The 17439-nt window shown below is 50.4% G+C and overlaps 3 protein-coding genes across 6 annotated transcripts; 1 reads left to right on the forward strand and 2 right to left on the reverse strand.

Moving 5' to 3' along the window:
* Positions 1-1234: 1234 nt before the first annotated feature.
* ezh2 (enhancer of zeste 2 polycomb repressive complex 2 subunit) lies at positions 1235-7907 on the reverse strand. Its single transcript, XM_088363062.1, has 19 exons — positions 7561-7907; positions 6889-7012; positions 6658-6786; positions 6241-6360; positions 5970-6090; positions 5751-5906; positions 5583-5688; positions 5229-5392; positions 4992-5089; positions 4694-4913; positions 4451-4617; positions 4241-4376; positions 4048-4173; positions 3789-3967; positions 3617-3712; positions 3474-3555; positions 3305-3385; positions 2823-2907; positions 1235-2719 (listed from the first exon to the last, which is right to left on the reverse strand). The coding sequence occupies exons 2-19, from the start codon at positions 7003-7005 to the stop codon at positions 2659-2661; spliced, it is 2244 nt and encodes a 747-aa protein (XP_088219188.1). The 5' UTR covers positions 7006-7012; positions 7561-7907; the 3' UTR covers positions 1235-2658.
* Positions 7908-8643: 736 nt separating this feature from the next.
* On the reverse strand, positions 8644-14013 carry LOC148381028 (ATP-binding cassette sub-family F member 2). 4 transcript variants are annotated; one of them, XM_088363063.1, is made up of 18 exons: positions 13863-13919; positions 13023-13141; positions 12794-12940; positions 11945-12098; positions 11667-11879; positions 11404-11586; positions 11162-11333; positions 10893-10988; positions 10718-10820; positions 10534-10629; positions 10336-10455; positions 10135-10224; positions 9943-10053; positions 9625-9687; positions 9421-9549; positions 9149-9352; positions 8942-9062; positions 8644-8865 (listed from the first exon to the last, which is right to left on the reverse strand). In XM_088363063.1, the coding sequence occupies exons 4-17, from the start codon at positions 12081-12083 to the stop codon at positions 8943-8945; spliced, it is 1839 nt and encodes a 612-aa protein (XP_088219189.1). In that variant the 5' UTR covers positions 12084-12098; positions 12794-12940; positions 13023-13141; positions 13863-13919; the 3' UTR covers positions 8644-8865; position 8942. The 4 variants fall into 4 exon arrangements, with proteins under 4 accessions (XP_088219189.1, XP_088219191.1, XP_088219190.1 ...); XM_088363065.1 differs by having other exon boundaries at positions 13046-13141; positions 13863-13903; XM_088363064.1 differs by lacking the exon at positions 13023-13141 and having other exon boundaries at positions 13863-14013.
* On the forward strand, positions 12445-17395 carry chpf2 (chondroitin polymerizing factor 2). The gene is made up of 4 exons (XM_088363061.1): positions 12445-13993; positions 14704-15268; positions 15378-15560; positions 15641-17395. The coding sequence occupies exons 1-4, from the start codon at positions 13704-13706 to the stop codon at positions 16892-16894; spliced, it is 2292 nt and encodes a 763-aa protein (XP_088219187.1). The 5' UTR covers positions 12445-13703; the 3' UTR covers positions 16895-17395.
* Positions 17396-17439: the final 44 nt, after the last annotated feature.

A 17439-nucleotide genomic window follows, 5' to 3' on the forward strand; every position in this document is an offset into this window, starting at 1 on the left:
GACAAATACACAAGGTGATTCAAGGTCAACTTTTTCTAAACCACTCACCATCGTCTGCTATCTTTTGGGGATCTTTTATTTTGTGAACACAATACCATAAATGTTCAAGACAGTCTGCTTATTAAGGGTACCTTGACCCACATTCCCTGTTTCCACCAGTTGACCGAGCTGAAACCGCGCATGCGTCATGCGACTGCAGCGAATGCGGCTGATGTTCGACGTTTGCAGGGCTTCGTTTAAACAACACAAACATGCTTGGTGACTTAGACACAAGTCGAGGAATATACATTATTTTTTTAATTCCAATTAAGGCTGTAAGCTTGGTTATAATAATGAACATCCATATCATCATCTTACCTTCTTAACGAGGAGACTCTAAAAGCATGTTTTTTGAAGGCACTGAAACTGTCATTACACGTCATGCATATAAGCATTGCAAATGTGGCGACATATTTGTCGTTTTTCTCCCACTATTTCATTTGACTTTCAAAAGCACCAACAGCCCACCGAGCGCCTTCTCGTAGCTTGCGGCGCTAACACTCATTAAATTTGATTCAGAGCATAGTTTTGACGTCATTATATTACAGCAACTTGTAACCTGGTGACGCAGTCACGAATATTTATAGTAAGCTCTGCAGGGTCCTGATAACGATCCTGAACACTAGAAATAACGTGTGTTGGAGGAGGAAAACGTCTAAAACTGGCCCTCGAGGACCGGAATTTGATACCTGTGTTCTAAGATTTCAATATGATCATTACAAAAACATAGTCATTTTGCTATAGTAGCTTTAGCAGAATGGGTTGCTTAGAATAAGCTATCTTCCTGACAACTTAAATACTTTAGTGCATTCTTTTAATAAATTGTGCCCGTTAAAGATAACGTAGTTTCTATTTGCACCTTCTAATGTAGACGTTTGTAAATACGCACAACGACATTTGTGCAGAAAAATCTTTCGTGTATTGTTACCTAATGCTGTTGCCGTAGTTAGCGGTCGCACGTCCACTATCGGAAATAGCACTGCGAAACGTGCGACACACTTCCGTCTGCTGCTTTCAAGATAAAATTGAAACCCAAAACACTTCAAGTTCAGCGTCAAACACTTTCACTTCTTTTTTTTTTTTTTATGACCACGTCGTATAGGCTTTAAAAAAAGACCGTGAATAGTAATTTTAAAAAATAAAACTGACAATGTATCGTGAGGCTTTAAAAAATGACCATGTACAGTAAGGCGAATAAGCACTTTGGGAAAGTTTATTGTTCAGCCATAAAAACAAAATTCACGTAAACAAAGTCAGCAGCTTACCGACACTGGGTGGGAAAATGAAAGAAAGAAATATGAACCCTGTGGGCTTGCTGTTGATTGGCTCTCCTTGTTGACCGCAGACACGGACAAACAGCAACTTTGATTTGTAAACATGAGACATTAACCCAGGATATTGATGTCACAAACACATATCTTAAAAAAGAATGCCAGGAAAAAGTTGTAAGTGGCCCTGAAGATGGACTGTTTAGTCGCGTTATTATGCAGGAAGCAGATCAAGCAGCAGGTCGGGGTCACATCGTTCTAGCACCACACTCGTGTCCAAAAACACAACAAAAACAATGGTGTCAAACGCGGTTCAGATTCAGTGGCAGTGACTTAATTTGGAGTATTGGGAGGGAAAAATGTCAACTATTGGACAAGCAGCTAATGAGGACTGACAACGTTGTGTTCAAGTTCCGAGTCAACATGGGATTTTTTGCAGTGTCACCGGAGTCCGAGTGGCCGTCATGCGCTTGACAGACCGCTTGCGAGGGACATTGCCTACGTGAATCTGGAAAGTAGTTTTGATGGATGACTGTCACTTTGGGGACATATGTAATTTCAACGCTGACACAAAACGGAAGTTGAGCACAAAATCCGAATGGCTCATTATGACCTGCGGGACGAAAGCAACAAAAAGTGTTGGGGAGCAGTCCAAGCAGAAGTTGCTGGCAAGTCATGGACTGCTCTCCAATAAATAAGGACGTTCGCCATACAATCGGCAGAAAGGCATTGGAGAATGATGCACCACATGATAAGTTAGGTTAGCATTTTTTTTTTCTCTTTAAAACGAGCTTCTAGCCATACCTTTTTTTAAAAAAAAGGCCTCATGGCGCCATCGGGTAAACTACTGCACTGTACTATTAGCAACTCGGCTCAACTAATAGGCATGTGTGACATACATTTAGCCTCCTTATTAAGGATATGGATTAAATGCTGAAAACTGCATTCAGGTCATTTGGTTTTCATTGGGATAAAAAATTCTTAACTTTCATTTTTAAATTAAAAAACTCAAGATTGTTTGCCAGAGTTTTGTTGCTCACTCGACGTCACTAGAGTTCACTGTCAAGAAATGTATTTTCTGGCTAAAGACGCCACAATGTTAAAAAGGTAAAATGTTGCTGAGGTGTTGGACGACACCATTAAACGCTCCGAGTGCCGTGCGCCACAACAACTCGAGCCTGCCAGTGCCAACTTTGGTCCCTGAAAGTTTGAGAAAACGAATGTCGCCCACCCCCCTGCACCTTTAACAGAACAAAAAGGCGCTACAAATCTTCCTGAAAGGTTTTTCAGACAAGCTGACGGTCATCCTGAAGATAGTCGGTGTGTGCGTGCGCGTGTTGCCGTGTGTGTGTCAGGCGATCTCCATCTCGCGCTCAATGCCGACGTACTTGAGAGCGTCCGCTTGGCTGTACCTGAAAGACCAAACGCAACAATCCTTCACTAGCTGAAATAAACAAATAAAATCAGTATTGCGTTTTAACAAATTTCACATTGGCATCATTTGGGTCGTCACACCTGTAGTCAAAGAAGAGCTCCTCCCCGGTCTGAATGGCGCGCTTGGCGAAGATGCCGATTCTGTGGTCGCCGTTCACCATCATGACTGAGGACACGAGCAATGTGGGTAACACGTGAATGTCGTGTCGGACACTCAGCTACGATGACTTGCCACTGATCTTGGGATGAGTTTGGACTGATGTCATGGGGCTTTGTTGGGGTCCACGTGTTGGGATGGGCGACTACTCGGATGATCGCGATGGACAAAAACGAGGACCATTGTTATCCGAAATAAAAACTCAGCTCAGAGGCTTGAATCAGGTGATTTGGACAATTTGAGGTCTCTGAAGAATTAATCAATTATCAAAACAGTTGTCGATTTGTTTAAACGTCTATAAGATGTCAGTGTATCGATTAATTTGAAACGACTCATTTCTCATCATTTGGAATCCCCGGTAATGACGTGTTGCCGCATGATGAGCGTGCGTGAGGTGCGTTCTGACCTTTGGCGTAGCAGTTTGGGTTGACGGAGTGGTTGGCGAATCGAATCTTGTTGCCTTTGCGGGTGGCGTCAACAACAAAGTCTGAAGTGGGAGCACAAGGATAAAGAACAGACTGCCGCCGTCAGCCAAAGGCGAGGACGGATCCCCGTGCGTCACGTGACTTTCTTACCGTTGTTGAGGTTGAAGAGGAAGCTGCACATGTATTTGTCATACACTTTGCCTCTGCGGTCCGCTTCATCCTGGGAGATGATCTGAAAAGCATGTGCTAGCATGTTAGCATTTTCGCACAACCGCTCAGACGGGCGTTCCTACCTCGCCGCAGTACTCCGAGATGAACTCGTTCTTCTGGACTGGCTCCTTGATGAAGATGCCCCAACCCGCCACGTCGGACGGCGCCAGCAGGAGGTGCTGGACGGGAAGGAGGACATGCACGCTAAGAACACACAATCGGGAATGATAAAAGATTGAACCCGGTGCGGCTCACCTTCTTGGCGCCCCTCTGGATGGAGCAGTTCTTGCAAGAGACGTTCTTGCTGTCCCAGTGCTCGGCGGCGCCACAGGTGAGGCAAAGGTCGGGATCGCACTCCCTGACGGCCAGGTAGCACGGACACTGCTTGGTGTTACACTGAGCTTTGCACCGGCAACCCGGGAATCGGTTCTGGCCTGCAAAGGCATCCGGGAACGCCACGGTCACCGTGTGACGCAACCAACGTGTCATGCTCACGCGACTTTGTTGTTCTTACACTCTGAGCTGCACTGGCAGAATTTCTCACAGAAGTTCTGGGCAGTGACGCACGGACAAGATGAGTCGCAGGGTTGTCTGGGGTGGTCGCACGGCTGGTAGTTGTACACGTGATTGGACGAACCATCTGCGGGGGGCGGGGCCAGACAATGAGCTCATCACTCAGCGATTATGGCACGGGGCTGAACGCTGACCTTTCTTGAGCTGGATTTTCCTACAGTGCGTGGCCCAAAGTCGATGCTTGCGCTTCTTCTTCCTAGGGGGAGTGTCCTCATCTTCGGCGGGAGCGCGTGCGATATTGCTCGACTCTTTCACCCGGAACTCGTATACCTGACAAAACGTCCGCTGTCAACAAAAGTCGACCGTCCGAAGGACTTCCCTTCCAACGAGCGTGCGGCGCTCACCTGACGACACGTCTTGGTTCCGATGAGTCTGGCGATGGCGCAGTAGTTGTCGTAGTAGGTGCCGATGAGAACCCGGAAGAGCGAGGCGTCGGCGCCGCTCCACTCCAGCGACTCAGCGGGAAGGTGGAGCTTGAGCTTGACGGGTGTCTGACAGCGAGAGTTGCCCTCTGCAACGCACACAGCAGGCTGGCACCAATCGTGCAAAAGGCTCCTTCATGCGCTACGTGAGATATTTAATGTGACCCGAGCTGCTGCCGCTGTTGTCGTCCTTCTTGTCGTCATCGTCGTCTTTGCCGCCCTCGCGTTCGCTGTCCGTGTCTTTGGTCTCCGAGGAGAGGGCGGTGGGCGTCCCGGGCCGGCTGTTGGCCAGACGTCCGCGGCGACGCCCAGTCGTGCGCTTGGAAGGCGTCTTGGCGCGCTCCGCCACACCCAGCCCGCTGGCGTACTCGCTTGCCACGCCGTCCTGAAACGCGACCTCCCGTGAGCGGGGGGGGCTAAACTAATAAAATTGCCCGAGGGCCTTGTTGGTCGATGCGCTCACCTGCAGCAGGTGCATGTAACAGTCCGCACCGCAAGGCTTGTTGTCCTCCAGGTTCTCCAGATTCTTGCGTTTGTACGTGTTGGGCGTGGCGTGGAACGCTGGAGGAGGCCAAAGTGCACTTAAGTCCATTTTGCACTGCTCTCAACTTGACTTAAGTATTTATGCCTCGACTAGACTTGAGAAGAGCTCTGGTGAGGACTTCAGGAGCGGAAGGCGGGCAGGTGGACGGACACTCACGATGAAGGAAGCAGTCGTACTTGAAGCAGCGTCTGCAGAAGAGCGTGTGGAACGAGTGCAGGCTCTGCTCGCGTTGCACCGAGCGAGCGTTGGGACCGTCGATGTTGGGTGTGCATTCTGGAGGCAACGCGCCGGGAAGCTGCTGCTGCGTTAACTCCTTGTACCTGACACACGCAATAGCAACGTGATGGGAGTCCTTCAAAACCCTGTTCTCAGAATTGCTTGATGAATTTGGTTTTAGCTTCAGGTAAATTAACACTGAAGAATTTACAAGGGTTTCTTGCATCCTTACTTTCCTGGAGTGAATATTTTGTCTAAAATGAATTATTGCGCACCAGTTGCCAATGTTCATACTTCTCTTTCAGCTCCTCGGTGGAACCTTTGTCGGGGAACATGGCGGAGATGGCTTCAAAGATCTTGTCCGACGGAAACTTCTTGCTGCCAATGTCGTCGGCTCGGCCTGGAACACACGTGCAGTTAGGACGATTTTCTAGCGCGCTACCTTGCGCGTGAGCCATTCACCCTCATTGGCGTGCGCGTGGTCTGGGTGCTCACAGGTGGCGTCCATCTTCTCCATCTTAAAGTCGTGCTCTTCCTCCTCGTCCTCCTCGTTGTCGCTGTACTGAGCCAATGAGCTGACCAACTCCACAAAGATCTCGTCGTTGATGAAGCCGCACTCTGCAAAGCCCACAAACACCTGTGAAGCTTTCCACTTCCCGCACGGAGCACCCGTGTGCCCACCTCTGTCTCCGTGGACTTTTCCGTCGTAGTTCTTGATGAGCTCCTCAATAAAAGTGCCGTCCTGGTCCAGTATCTCGTCCCCCATGTAGGGAATGTTATATAGCACCGTCTCATCCTCCACCTGACAGCCAACAGACACTTTTTCTTCAAAACCATTGGAAGAGCGAGTGCTTGGAAAACTGGCTTCAAAGTGTGACCAGGACATCCCTATGCATCGCCCAAACGTTTTTGAGAGAACTGTCAAAGAGAGACGAGGATGCATTTTGCTCACCATGAAGTTCTGCTGCAGTGGCGACCACGAGTACATGACAGGGATGGAGGCCACGGCATTGAGGGTCTTCAGGGGGATGACCTGGCGGGGGAACTCGGAGAAGCTGCTGTCCACTGTGCACTGCACGCCAGCAAAGAGAAAGCAACACTTTAGGACCAGACTCAGCTAGACGTCACAACGTCATCTGAATGGCACCACTAGTAAACATCTGAATGATCTTTCGGATGGGATGAAAACAGTAATTGAACCAGAGCAAGTTTGTGTATTTACTGCACTGCCAACTTAAAAGGATGTCCTGTTTTTGGAGATAGGCATGGAAATCATCTACTTAAAAAGGAATGGATGATTAAGATAATGGTCAGTTTGAGACCTCGTTCCAACATTGGTTCTGTAACTGGTCTCTGGCGAGCCGCTGACCTCTCGTGTGCCTCTGAGCGAGCCGACAGACGTCATGATGTGGACGGGCTGGATACAACGGGTCTTCCACTCCTGGTTTAAGATGTCGGTGCGCGCCAGGATCTTCTGGCGGTTGCTGTTGAACATACTCTGAAAAAGATTCGAGCAGAACATGGGTGAGCATGGATGAACGGACACTTCGCTGCCAGTCAGGAGATGAGATTTGAGGGTCGGACAACGAGGCACACGCACCTTGACCTCGTCAGCCCGCCTAAAGCGCTTGAGCTGGCGCAGCCTCATGTACTCAGACTTGACTCTCCTCTTCCAGCGGGCGGGTCCTTTCTCAGAACGCTTGCCAGTCAGCACCATGATCACGCTGCAGGTGGAGAGTCACAAACAGGCTTTTTGTTTGTCAGCTGATGTGAAAGAAAGGTATGTAATGACTAGACAGTCGCAATCGGATTCCACAGAACAAAGGTTCAGAAGTGCATGTTAGGATCAGGAAGTCAATTAACAGATGTTTGGATGCAGCAATTCAACTTTAAATCCATAAAGCTTTATGCAGCATTGCGTCTGTTACTTACTTAAAGGATGGCAAACAAATATATGAAAACGATCTAATTTGCACATATTGAGATGGTGATAAATGAATCCATATATCTTGATCTCCCACTGACAGGTTGTTGGCAATGTTATGCACAATATTGACCGACTATCCCAAGAAAGAAGTTGCTTAAGTTTTGACAATTGAGAAGAACGGCAACCACTCCTGAGTGGGCAGAAAAAGCACACTTTGCTGGCACGACACCCGGCTGGGCTGGCTAGCTAGCTCTTAACAAGTTCCCCAAGACATAAAAACAAACAAAAAAAAACGCTCCAGTCGAAAGGCCAGACGAGCGTCCGAATGGAGAGCCTCGGACTTGCCTGTAAGCTGGGCTCCGTCTTCATTCAAGAGCGCGCAGTAAATCGGCGACCAAGTCGTCCTTTCTGGTTTCTTTGTGTGCCGAGCAGCTGCTAGCAGCGCGCTAGCTCGGCGGCTAGCGAAGTTATCCGAGGAAGAGGAGGAAGAAGAACGCGGCTTTCACTTCGGCGGGACTAGTGACCTGTTTTCATAACAGTCCGCCGCCTGTCGCCCTATATTTGATTTGACAATGCGCTTTCCAGTTTCCACTCGACAATCCAATCCGGCTGTCAAGCGTCGCCGTTCGTTCCCTCTGCGCGGACCATTGACATCTTTCTGTTCTCGCAACAGCAGCGGCGGATTCAAGAGGCGCCAAACGCTTGAGCCAATCGTAGCCGTCGACATTCAGTGATTCGAATATCACGTAACACGATAGGACGTTTCTAGCAGGATGTGAGCCAATAGGAGCTCCGCACACGACAGTCTGGGGGGCCTGCGGCGGGGAACATGTGAACGGCTTCCCATTGTTCCCTCCAAGACAAACCCAAACACCCGAAAAATATTAAGGAACAAAAGCTCGTTTCAATGACAAACTTTAAAAAACAACGATTCGCCGTCGGTGGCATCTGTCATTTGTCGGATTCAAGTTCCAGCGATAAATCTTTTCAATTTGACACTGTAATCTTTGTTAAATGACATAATTGTTTTATTAAGAGGACATTTGTTTGACATTTGATAATATTGTTTGGGTTGTTACCTTCGATTGCATGCCGTCAAACGATTTGATTAGTGATTACATGAGGGTCGCCAAGTTCGTCTAACCCCACCCCAGATGACACCTATTGGCTGTTACAATGTTGCGTTCAGGTGCGCAGGAAATGTACAAACTGCTCCCGTTTTCAAATAGCACCCAGCAACACATTTAGTCTTTGCATCAATCGCTCTTTCAATTAAAACTGATCAATAATCTTAGTTTAATACCCCCCAAAAATGACTTCATAATTGTAGCTGTCGGTTCAAAAGCAAATGAATAATTTGGTTGATAGATCTGGAGGCAGTTATCCTGATCCTTTATTTAGTTAAAAATAACGCAAGCCAGAATACTGTTTTGTTTTCTCCACGTTGTGTTTATTCAGATGGACCTTTATTGCATTACATTGTTAAATAAGATAGAATGTCTGCTTTTACAATGAAAGAAAAAGTCACCTTTTAAATATGACAAAAGCTGCTGAACGGAACATTCGGTGGTGGCGGGGAAAAAAATAAAAAGTCACAAAGACGACAGCACACGGGAACGCGCTGTGTGACTCAGCCAGTCGGGATGCAGCCTGCGAAGAAGGAGCGGCGGCGGTCAAGAGCACGGAAAGGCGGCGGGCAAACGTGGCGACGGAAGGAGCGGCTCACGTTAAATGTCATGCGCTTGCTGCTTTTCGATCTTGGTTTTCAAGTGCTCCTTGTACGCCAGGATGTCGCGCTTCCACTTGGTGATGGTCTGCTTCTCACACACCCAGATTTCCTGGGCCACCTGCAACAAGCAAGAACAACAATGTAATAATATAAAACGCATAAGTAGAAAGTTTTTAGAAGATGGACTAGCGGCGGCGCACGCACCTGCTGGATGAGCCTGAAGTCGTGGCTGACGAGCATGACGCCACCATCATAATCATTGATGGCCTCGGCCAGCGCGTCGATGGTCTCGATGTCCAGGTGGTTGGTGGGCTCGTCCAGGAAGAGCATGTGCGGGTTCTGCCAGGCCAGCCAGGCGAAGCACACGCGGCACTTCTGCCCGTCCGACAGGTTGCGGATGGGGCTCACCTGAGGGGAGATTTGAGGTCAGCCGGTGCGCCGCAAGGCCGGAACGTCACCGCTGGCCAGAGTCGCACCTGCTGCTTCCCCGTCAGCCCATAGCGGCCGATGATCTTCCTCATCTCCTCCTTCTCCTTGATCTCGGGGAAACACTTCATCATATACTCCAAGGGCGACAGGTCCAGTTCCAGTTGCTCGGTCAGGTGCTACCGAAATTGCAAAAACACAAAAGATCACCCCTGCCCCCAAAACACAAACAGGCTTTGCCACCTTGTTCCTACCTGGTGATACCTGCCAATCTTGACGTGAGAATGTTTGCGGATCATGCCGTCTGTGGGTAGCAGCTGCAAAGAAATTCATTTGGATGAACCCAATGCATTATTCTGATTATCAATATGACATTCTAGATCCTAACTTTTCTCTTTTTGGTCAAGTGTTCAACAATTATGTTTAAACATCAACTTAAAGCCAATTCATATTTGATATATTCACCAATACATTTTCAGGAGCACAAAGTAATGTAGTCCTATGTTTTGGTTGTGTTGATATTGATTTTTAAAAGGTGTCGGGTAAGCGAATATGTAAAGGGTAAGGCTGACCTCTCCCATGAGCAGCTTGAGCAGAGTGGACTTGCCGGCACCGTTGGGCCCCACCAGTGCCACGCGGGTGTCCAAGTCGATACCGAATTCCAAGTTCTTGTATATGTGCGGCTGCAGGGGCGGCGGAAAACAACCAGCGTATGAGAGCGGCCGTACGAGGGCGGCGTCGGCGAGCTCTAAGTGTATCCTCACCGTGTTGTCACTGTACTTGAAGCTCACGTTCTGAACCATGATAACAGGAGGAGGGATCTTCCCACAGGGAGGAAAATAAAATGACAGCGTCTGCAAATAACGTGAAAATGGAATGCACATTCATTCCAAACTGCCATTGTGGAAGATTCTACTCCAATGTGTCCAATCCAAAGTCAGCAGACGCAAATCAACTCGTGCTACCTTGTCATTGACAACTTTTTCAGTCAGGCCAGAGGCCACCATCTTCTGCAGCGTCTTCTCTTTGCTCTGCGCCTGTCGGGCCAGCTTGGCCGAGCCGTGACCGAACCGGGCGATGTAGTTCTGAGGGAGAGAGACTTGATTCATTCAAGGGGGAAAAACAAACAAAGAAAAAGCTGATGAGCAGCAAGCTCAGTTTACCTTCATGTGAGCAATCTGGTCTTGCTCCCAGTTGAAGCGCTTCATCTGGTTCTCCTCCAGCTCCTCTCTGGTCTTCACGTACTGGTCATAGTTACCCTGCGGCAATTCATGTTTGCACGTGACACCACTTTTCGGGGACATGCAAAATGCATGCAGGTTTCCTCAGGCTGTGCAGCTGACTCACCGTGTAGTACTTTAGTTTCCTCTGATGCAGGTGGATGATGTTGGTGCACACGCCATTCAGGAAGTCTTGCGAGTGTGAGATGAGCACCAGGATGCGTTTGAAGCTGACGGAGGCGGACAGGGCGTCAGTTTGACGACGCAGACACCCGCACGCCGCCTTACGAAGCGCAACTTACGATTTGAGCTCCTCCTCCAACCACACACAAGCGTCCAGGTCCAAGTGGTTGGTGGGCTCGTCCAGCAGCAACATGAAAGGTTTGATGAAGAGGGCTCTGTGGCATGCACAAAACGGAGACGGGCATTGAGTACTTGCGCTCCATTGTAAGGAGGCAGAACATGCAGGAGGACTTGCTTTAGTGCGGTGGAATTTCAATTATCGCAATTTCAGTTATGAATTCTCGTGGGGTTTCCAATCTGCAATGTTTTGGATGTGCTGCGCGTTGACCTGGCAAGGGCGACGCGCATCCTCCAGCCTCCGCTGAAGTCCTTCAGTTTCTTCTGCTGCATGGCGGCACTGAAGCCCAAACCGTGGAGGATCCGCGAGGCTCGCACCTCCGCCTTGTCGGCGTCCAGCTCCTCCAGACGCTCGTACAGCTCCATCAACTTCTCGCACTCAGCTGAGGGAAGACACACGAGTAAAAAGGAAGTCGAGGTGAGGCAGAGTAAAGCCTGCCGCCCTCCGCGTACAGTCTTCGTGCGCCAGCCGCTCTGCCTCCTTCTCCAGCATGATCCTCTGCTCGTCCACTTCCATGACGCAATGCAGCGCCGTCTTCTCGCTGGGAGCCATCTCCCTGGTCAAGTGGTAGATATCGATGTGCTCTGGAATGGGGATCTCCCGATGGCCGATGGCTGACAGCAGCATGGACTTCCCTAGAAGACAAGTTGCGGAAGAGGTGGGGTTTAATGCTAGCCTTCAGCGAGGGAGAAAGCGCGGCCGCCTCGCCGCTCACCTGTGCCATTGAGACCGATGAGGCCGTAGCGCCGACCCGAGTTGAGCTCCAGGCTGGTGTCCGCCAGCAGCTCCTGGCCGTGGAAGGTGAGGGACAGGCTGCTGATGTGCACATCGGTGCTATTTGGGTGCGAGGCCAGCACGCCCGTGACGGCACGCGCCTCCGTCTTGGCCAGCTCAAACTCGTCCAACTCTTTGGTCAAAGCGTCCACGCCTGTGCCACATGACCGTCAGGACCTTTCAACATATTTGGCAACGGTCTGCCCACGACTTTCTTACCATTACCGACGGCACCGTTGGGCTGGTCATCCACTTGCTCCCCTTCGCCGTTTATCTCGTCAGGTTTCTTGGTGCGCTGCCGAGCCTTGGCGGCCTCCTTCTTCTTTGCCGCCTTCTTTTTGGCTAAATCCGAAGGCATGGCTGTGCTATTTTGCTGCGCCGCAAAACATATCAAAGACAGCTCAACTATCTTGACCACTTTTGTCTTTGCGTTGATAACTTTTTAAATATTATTCTGGGGTACGATACTACTTAAATGATTGGAAACGTCTCGAAATGATTAGCGTGATAATGAGGCTCTCGTGTAAATCAGTTCACCTTTGGAATTTTTGTTGTCAAGGGAACGTCACCACCTCGTCAGAAGGATTTAAGCGTCTAAACAACGCAAGCCTGTCACTATGTTGGTGATTAAAATGAGAGGGCTGAGGCTTCCGTCAAAAAAGAAAAAAAACGTACGCCGAGTCCGTGTCCCACCTGCTGGCACGTTGTTCTCTTAATGCTAGCCCATGTAGCCGGTTAGCTTAGCATCACGCTGCTCATGCTTACCGGCGCCACAACAGAGGCGACATTACTCGAAGGGGGTTAACTTTGGGCAACAGAGCTGATGTCGTTACATTGGAAATCCGATAAGGAAAGAACTCTTGACGCTTTTAGTGTTGTCCCCGAATCTAAGTTAAGGATCGCCGCCATAGAAAGGCCTGAAGCAGCGTAATGACGCAAGGCCCAGCGAACCGGCTCCAAATGGAATCAATTCAGCGCTTTGCGATCCCCTCGTTTGCCTAAGAAGCCAGTTTTCTGTTCGTAATGTCGGCAGCGGTTGCGTGGCGGATGCCGTGTGTGTTTTCTTACCTTTCTTTACGTTTTCGTGGGCTGAGCACACCGACTTCGCGTGTCCACTTTGCCGGCTGGAAGAAGCCGCTACACGGACCGCCAGACACACCAAATATGGTCAAAAGGGCGGTGCCCACTCAACGTTTCCGCCCCTTTCTCGCGGGACTGCAGCAAAGTAAAACACAAAATCAACGTTAAATAATAATTGTGTCTGCAATAAATATATATTTATAAATTATATTCATACTGTATAATTTGCATATATGATACTTCTATACAACGACGTTCCGCGGCTGGCCAAGCCGGCAAGTGAGCGACGATGCACAGTCAGAGATGAAGAGGAGAACAGAAGAAGTGGCTGGAAGTCTTGAGCGTGGCAGCAAAAAAAAAAAGAGGAACTGAAAAGTGCAAACGAAACATCGATGATGCCGTTTGACGCCGCTTACCGCCACGCTACGATGGAATATTCATTAATTTCGCAAGGAAACAAACGAGAGTCTTTGGTTGGACAGTTAGCGATGCTGCTAGCCCGCTAGCCTGTGACGTCCGTGACTTTTTGGGCCGAAACGCTGCTTATGTGGCGTATATTATTTGTAGATTTTGGTGTGATGTGTCGACGGTAGATGATGACAGAAAACGACAAATTAAGATGAGTGGTGGTTATCGCTTATTATCGCTTGTATGGGTGTTATAAATGGCGACTGTGGCACGGATACGTGTCAGTGTTGATCGTCTTAAATCCCAATTAGTTTTTTTTTTTTTTGCTGGGCTAAATTAAGTTGCAAAAGATACGTGGAAGCTTGGCCCAATGGAGCGAGTGTTGGAGCTCACTGGCTCCATTGTATCTCACGTCATTTAGATTACGTGGTGTGACTACGATTTTTTCTCCGCTGAACCAAACAAGACGACGACGACGAAGAGAAAAAAAATGCGAATTTCGTCCTTCTTGGCCGTGTTCCGGCCCGCTTTACCCCTGATCCTCGGGGTGTCTCTGGGGTGCACCCTAAGCCTGCTGATGGTGTCGTGGACGCAGGGGGACGCGGAGGACGGCTGCGGTAAAGAGTTGGCCAACGGTGGGAAGCTTTACCTGGGTAGGGGCAACGCTCAGAGTGATGCAAGGGACGATGCAAGAGCAGGAGAAGGCGGCGAGGACGACTTCCAGCCGCGCATTGTTCCCTATCACAAGGACCCCAACCAGCAGCACAAGAAAGTCCTGAGGTAGGCACATGTTCTTTTTGACACCAGCAGCTGGGCTCTGGCATCACATGACGTCAAACTTGTGAGATTACGTCATATTAGGAGCACTGGCATATTATGACATCCGCTTCACAATTTTTGAGAGTTGTGGTTCACATCCCAGTTGTCACGTTCTTGCGTGCTGCAGGCATCCTGGGAGAATTTCCTGTTGAGAGATTTCCATCAATTTAAAGCTCAAAAAGTTGTTGGTTAATTTGAAATTGTTGCGCTTCAACATCCATATTAAGTTGGTTGAGGAGTAGCACCTAAACCAGGGGTGTCAAAGTCATTTTTTTCGCGGGCCGCATTGTAGTCATAGCTTCTTTCGGGCGGCCATTATGACTGTCAACCCAAATAAATGTATGAGCACCTCATAATATACAGTAAAAGCTACAAAACAAACTGACAAATAACTCGTTTTCAAATCAGACGAATAAAAACTGGACAAATATAAAAAAAAATATTAAAAGTGAAGACAATTTGCAATTCTAATAATGACACACGAATTTGATGCACAATTTGTCTTCGCGGGCCACATAAAATGATGTGGCGGGCCGTATCTGGCCCCCCGGGCCTTGAGTTTGCCACCTGTGACCTAAACAATGACTTGCTGTCCCCAAGCGTTATCGTCCGAAACAACGTTGAAAAAAAAAAAAAGAGTCTTGAGTGCGATTGTTGCTTGTCTTTCGCAGAACTCGTTACATCCACACGGAGCTGGGCATCCGCGAGCGCCTCCTCGTGGCTGTGCTGACGTCGCGCGCCACCCTCAACACGCTGGCGGTGGCAGTGAACCGCACGGTGGCGCACCACTTTCCGCGCACCTTCTTCTTCACGGGCCTGCGCAGCGCCAAGGCGCCGCACGGCATGGCGGTGGTGGCGCACGGTGACGACCGGCCCGTCTGGCTCATGTACGAGACGGTGCGCCACTTGCATCGGCAGCACGGCGCCGACTACGACTGGTTCCTGTTGGCCCAGGACGACACCTACATGCAGGCGGAACGGCTGATGGAGCTGGTGGGCCACCTGAGCGCCGGCCAGGACCTGTACATGGGTCGCGCCGAGGAGTTCATTGGTGGCGAAGAGAAGGCACGCTACTGCCACGGCGGCTACGGCTACCTACTGTCGCGCAGCTTGCTGGCGCGCTTGCAACCGCACTTGGACGCCTGCCGCAACGATATCCTCAGCGTCAGGCCCGACGAGTGGCTGGGCCGCTGCATCATTGACTACCTGGGACTCAGCTGCTCGGAGGTCCACCAGGTGATCGTTCTCCAACCTCCTGCTGTCAACAGAAACAGACTTCATTGGACTGGGCAAGGCTGCTCCTCCTGTCACGGGAAGGTTCTAACTTCTTCACTTGTCCCTGTAGGAGATGACCTACCGCTACTTCGAGCTGGGCAAGAACGCAGACCCAGAGCGTGAGGACAGCCCTGGGTTCAAGCTCGCCTTCACTGTGCATCCCGTGTCGGAGCCCAACCTCATGTACCGACTGCACAAGCGCTTCAGCCAAATCGAGCTGGACGGGACCTACGTGCAGATCCAGGAGCTGCAGGTTAGCACACCCATTTCATCTCCAAAACTATCAAATAGGTCTCAACGATGTTTGGATTTTGTCGCTCTCCATCTACTTAGACGCAGATCAGCAACCTGAGCGAGTTGACGCCAGAGGGCGCGGCGGGCGCCACCTGGCCGGTGGGCATCAACGCGCCATTCAAGCCCCGTACGCGCTTCGAGGTGCTCAACTGGGACTACTTCACTGAGGAACACATCCACGCCTGCGCCGACGGCGCGCCCAAGTGCGAGCTGCGTGGCGCCGACCACGCCGACGTGGCTGGGGTGCTGGAGGCGGCGCTGGAGCGGCTCAACGCCCGCTACCAGCCGCGGCTGCGCTTCCTCAAGCGCCGCCTTCTCAACGGCTATCGCCGCTTCGACCCCACCCGCGGCATGGAATATGTGCTGGACCTGGCGCTGGAGGCGTACACGCAGAAGGGCCGCAGCCGAGTCATTGCCAAGCGGGTGCAGCTGCTGCGCCCACTCAGCGCTGTGGAGATCATCCCCATGCCCTACGTGACAGAGGCCACGCGGGTGCAGCTGATCCTGCCCGTCACGGCGCAGGAGAGTCGGCAGGTGGCCGCCTTCCTGGACACCTACGCCGCCAACGCGCTGGACACCCGTGACAACGCGCTCCTCACCGTGCTCTTTGTCTACGACCCCTTCGAGGCGCAGCGCGTCAGCCGCGAGGACGTCTTCGCTGGCGCCAAGGCGGCCGTGGGCCAGACCGAGAAGCGCTACCGCGATGTCAAGATCCCATGGATCAGCGTCAAAACCGAGGTGCCGTCGCAGGTCAAGCTGATGGACGTCATCTCCAAGAAGCACCCGGTGGACACGCTCTTCTTCCTGGCCAGTGTGTGGACAGAGGTCAACGGCGACTTCCTCAACCGCTGCCGCATGAACGCCATCAGCAGCTGGCAGGTCTTCTTCCCCGTGCACTTCCAGGAGTTCAGCCCGGCCGTGGCGCCGCGGCCGTCCGTCGCTTCCGCCGACCCACTCCGGGACGGCCGGTTTGACCGACGTGTCTTCGACGAGGCCTGCTTCTACAACTCCGACTACATGAGCACGCGGGCCAAGATGGCCGCCGAGGCGCTGGACAACGAGGAGCTGCTGGAGAGCATGGACGTGTACGATGTCTTTGTGCGCTACTCGGGCCTGCACGTCTTCCGGGCCGTGGAGCCGGCGCTGGTGCAGAAGTACGCGGCGCGCCAGTGCAACCCACGCTTGAGCGAGGACATCTACCACAGGTGCGTGCTCAGCAACCTGGAGGGACTGGGCTCCCGCTCACACCTCGCCGCTGCGCTCTTCCAGCACGAGCAGGCCAACAGCACCTAGACTGTCACCTTCACGCTCCATTGCCATGGCAACGACACCGTTAACCTCCTCCTATCTTGTCAAGCTCAAAGAAAGAGTGCGATTGCCCTACTTTGTTATGCTTACTTGTTTCCAAAATGGCACTCCCTACATTTAAGTGTTGAACTTTTTTTTTAACCATTTCAAACTTTGAAGACAAATTTGGTCAAATTTGTCATCTATACTTTGAAATTCAGCACCTGTGCTGTTATTACCTGGTTTGTTTAGAAAACTAAATTTGTTCTTTGAAAAGTTCCAATTTCACACTCCGGATTCTATTACTTAAATTACAAAGCATTTTGTTGCTCGTTACAATTTTGTAGAAAGACAATGAATGAAATACTTGAACAGTTTTACATTTGTGGCTTCATTTGAAAATGAAAGCTCGTTTCAAATTTGATTTTGATGTCAAATTCGGAACATAAACATGTCACTCCAATAATGTTAACAGCTTGAAGTAAAGTGTGTTCCTGTGCTCCTCAACTGAATGTTCTTGTTCTTTGCTAGCTGAAAGGGTCACTTGACTG

Source organism: Syngnathus floridae, chromosome 20 (assembly GCF_059516105.1).
Source record: "Syngnathus floridae isolate MCC-2025c chromosome 20, RoL_Sflo_1.0, whole genome shotgun sequence".
In the NCBI taxonomy this organism is placed as follows: Eukaryota; Metazoa; Chordata; class Actinopteri; order Syngnathiformes; family Syngnathidae; genus Syngnathus; species Syngnathus floridae.

Coding starts and splice junctions, on each gene's coding strand:
- ezh2 (XM_088363062.1), bottom strand. CDS start 7,005: ATGGTGCTGACTGGCAAGCGTTCTGAGAAAGGACCCGCCCGCTGGAAG. Junction 6,091..6,240: donor CACTGCAGCAGAACTTCATG/GTGAGCAAAATG, acceptor GTTGGCTGTCAG/GTGGAGGATGAGACGGTGCT. Junction 5,689..5,750: donor CCACGCGCACGCCAATGAGG/GTGAATGGCTCA, acceptor CGTGTGTTCCAG/GCCGAGCCGACGACATTGGC.
- chpf2 (XM_088363061.1), top strand. CDS start 13,704: ATGCGAATTTCGTCCTTCTTGGCCGTGTTCCGGCCCGCTTTACCCCTG. Junction 15,269..15,377: donor GCTGCTCGGAGGTCCACCAG/GTGATCGTTCTC, acceptor TTGTCCCTGTAG/GAGATGACCTACCGCTACTT. Junction 15,561..15,640: donor TGCAGATCCAGGAGCTGCAG/GTTAGCACACCC, acceptor CCATCTACTTAG/ACGCAGATCAGCAACCTGAG.
- LOC148381028 (XM_088363064.1), bottom strand. CDS start 12,083: ATGCCTTCGGATTTAGCCAAAAAGAAGGCGGCAAAGAAGAAGGAGGCC. Junction 11,334..11,403: donor GCGGCTGGCGCACGAAGACT/GTACGCGGAGGG, acceptor GTCTTCCCTCAG/CTGAGTGCGAGAAGTTGATG. Junction 9,353..9,420: donor GGCTGACGGGGAAGCAGCAG/GTGCGACTCTGG, acceptor ATCTCCCCTCAG/GTGAGCCCCATCCGCAACCT.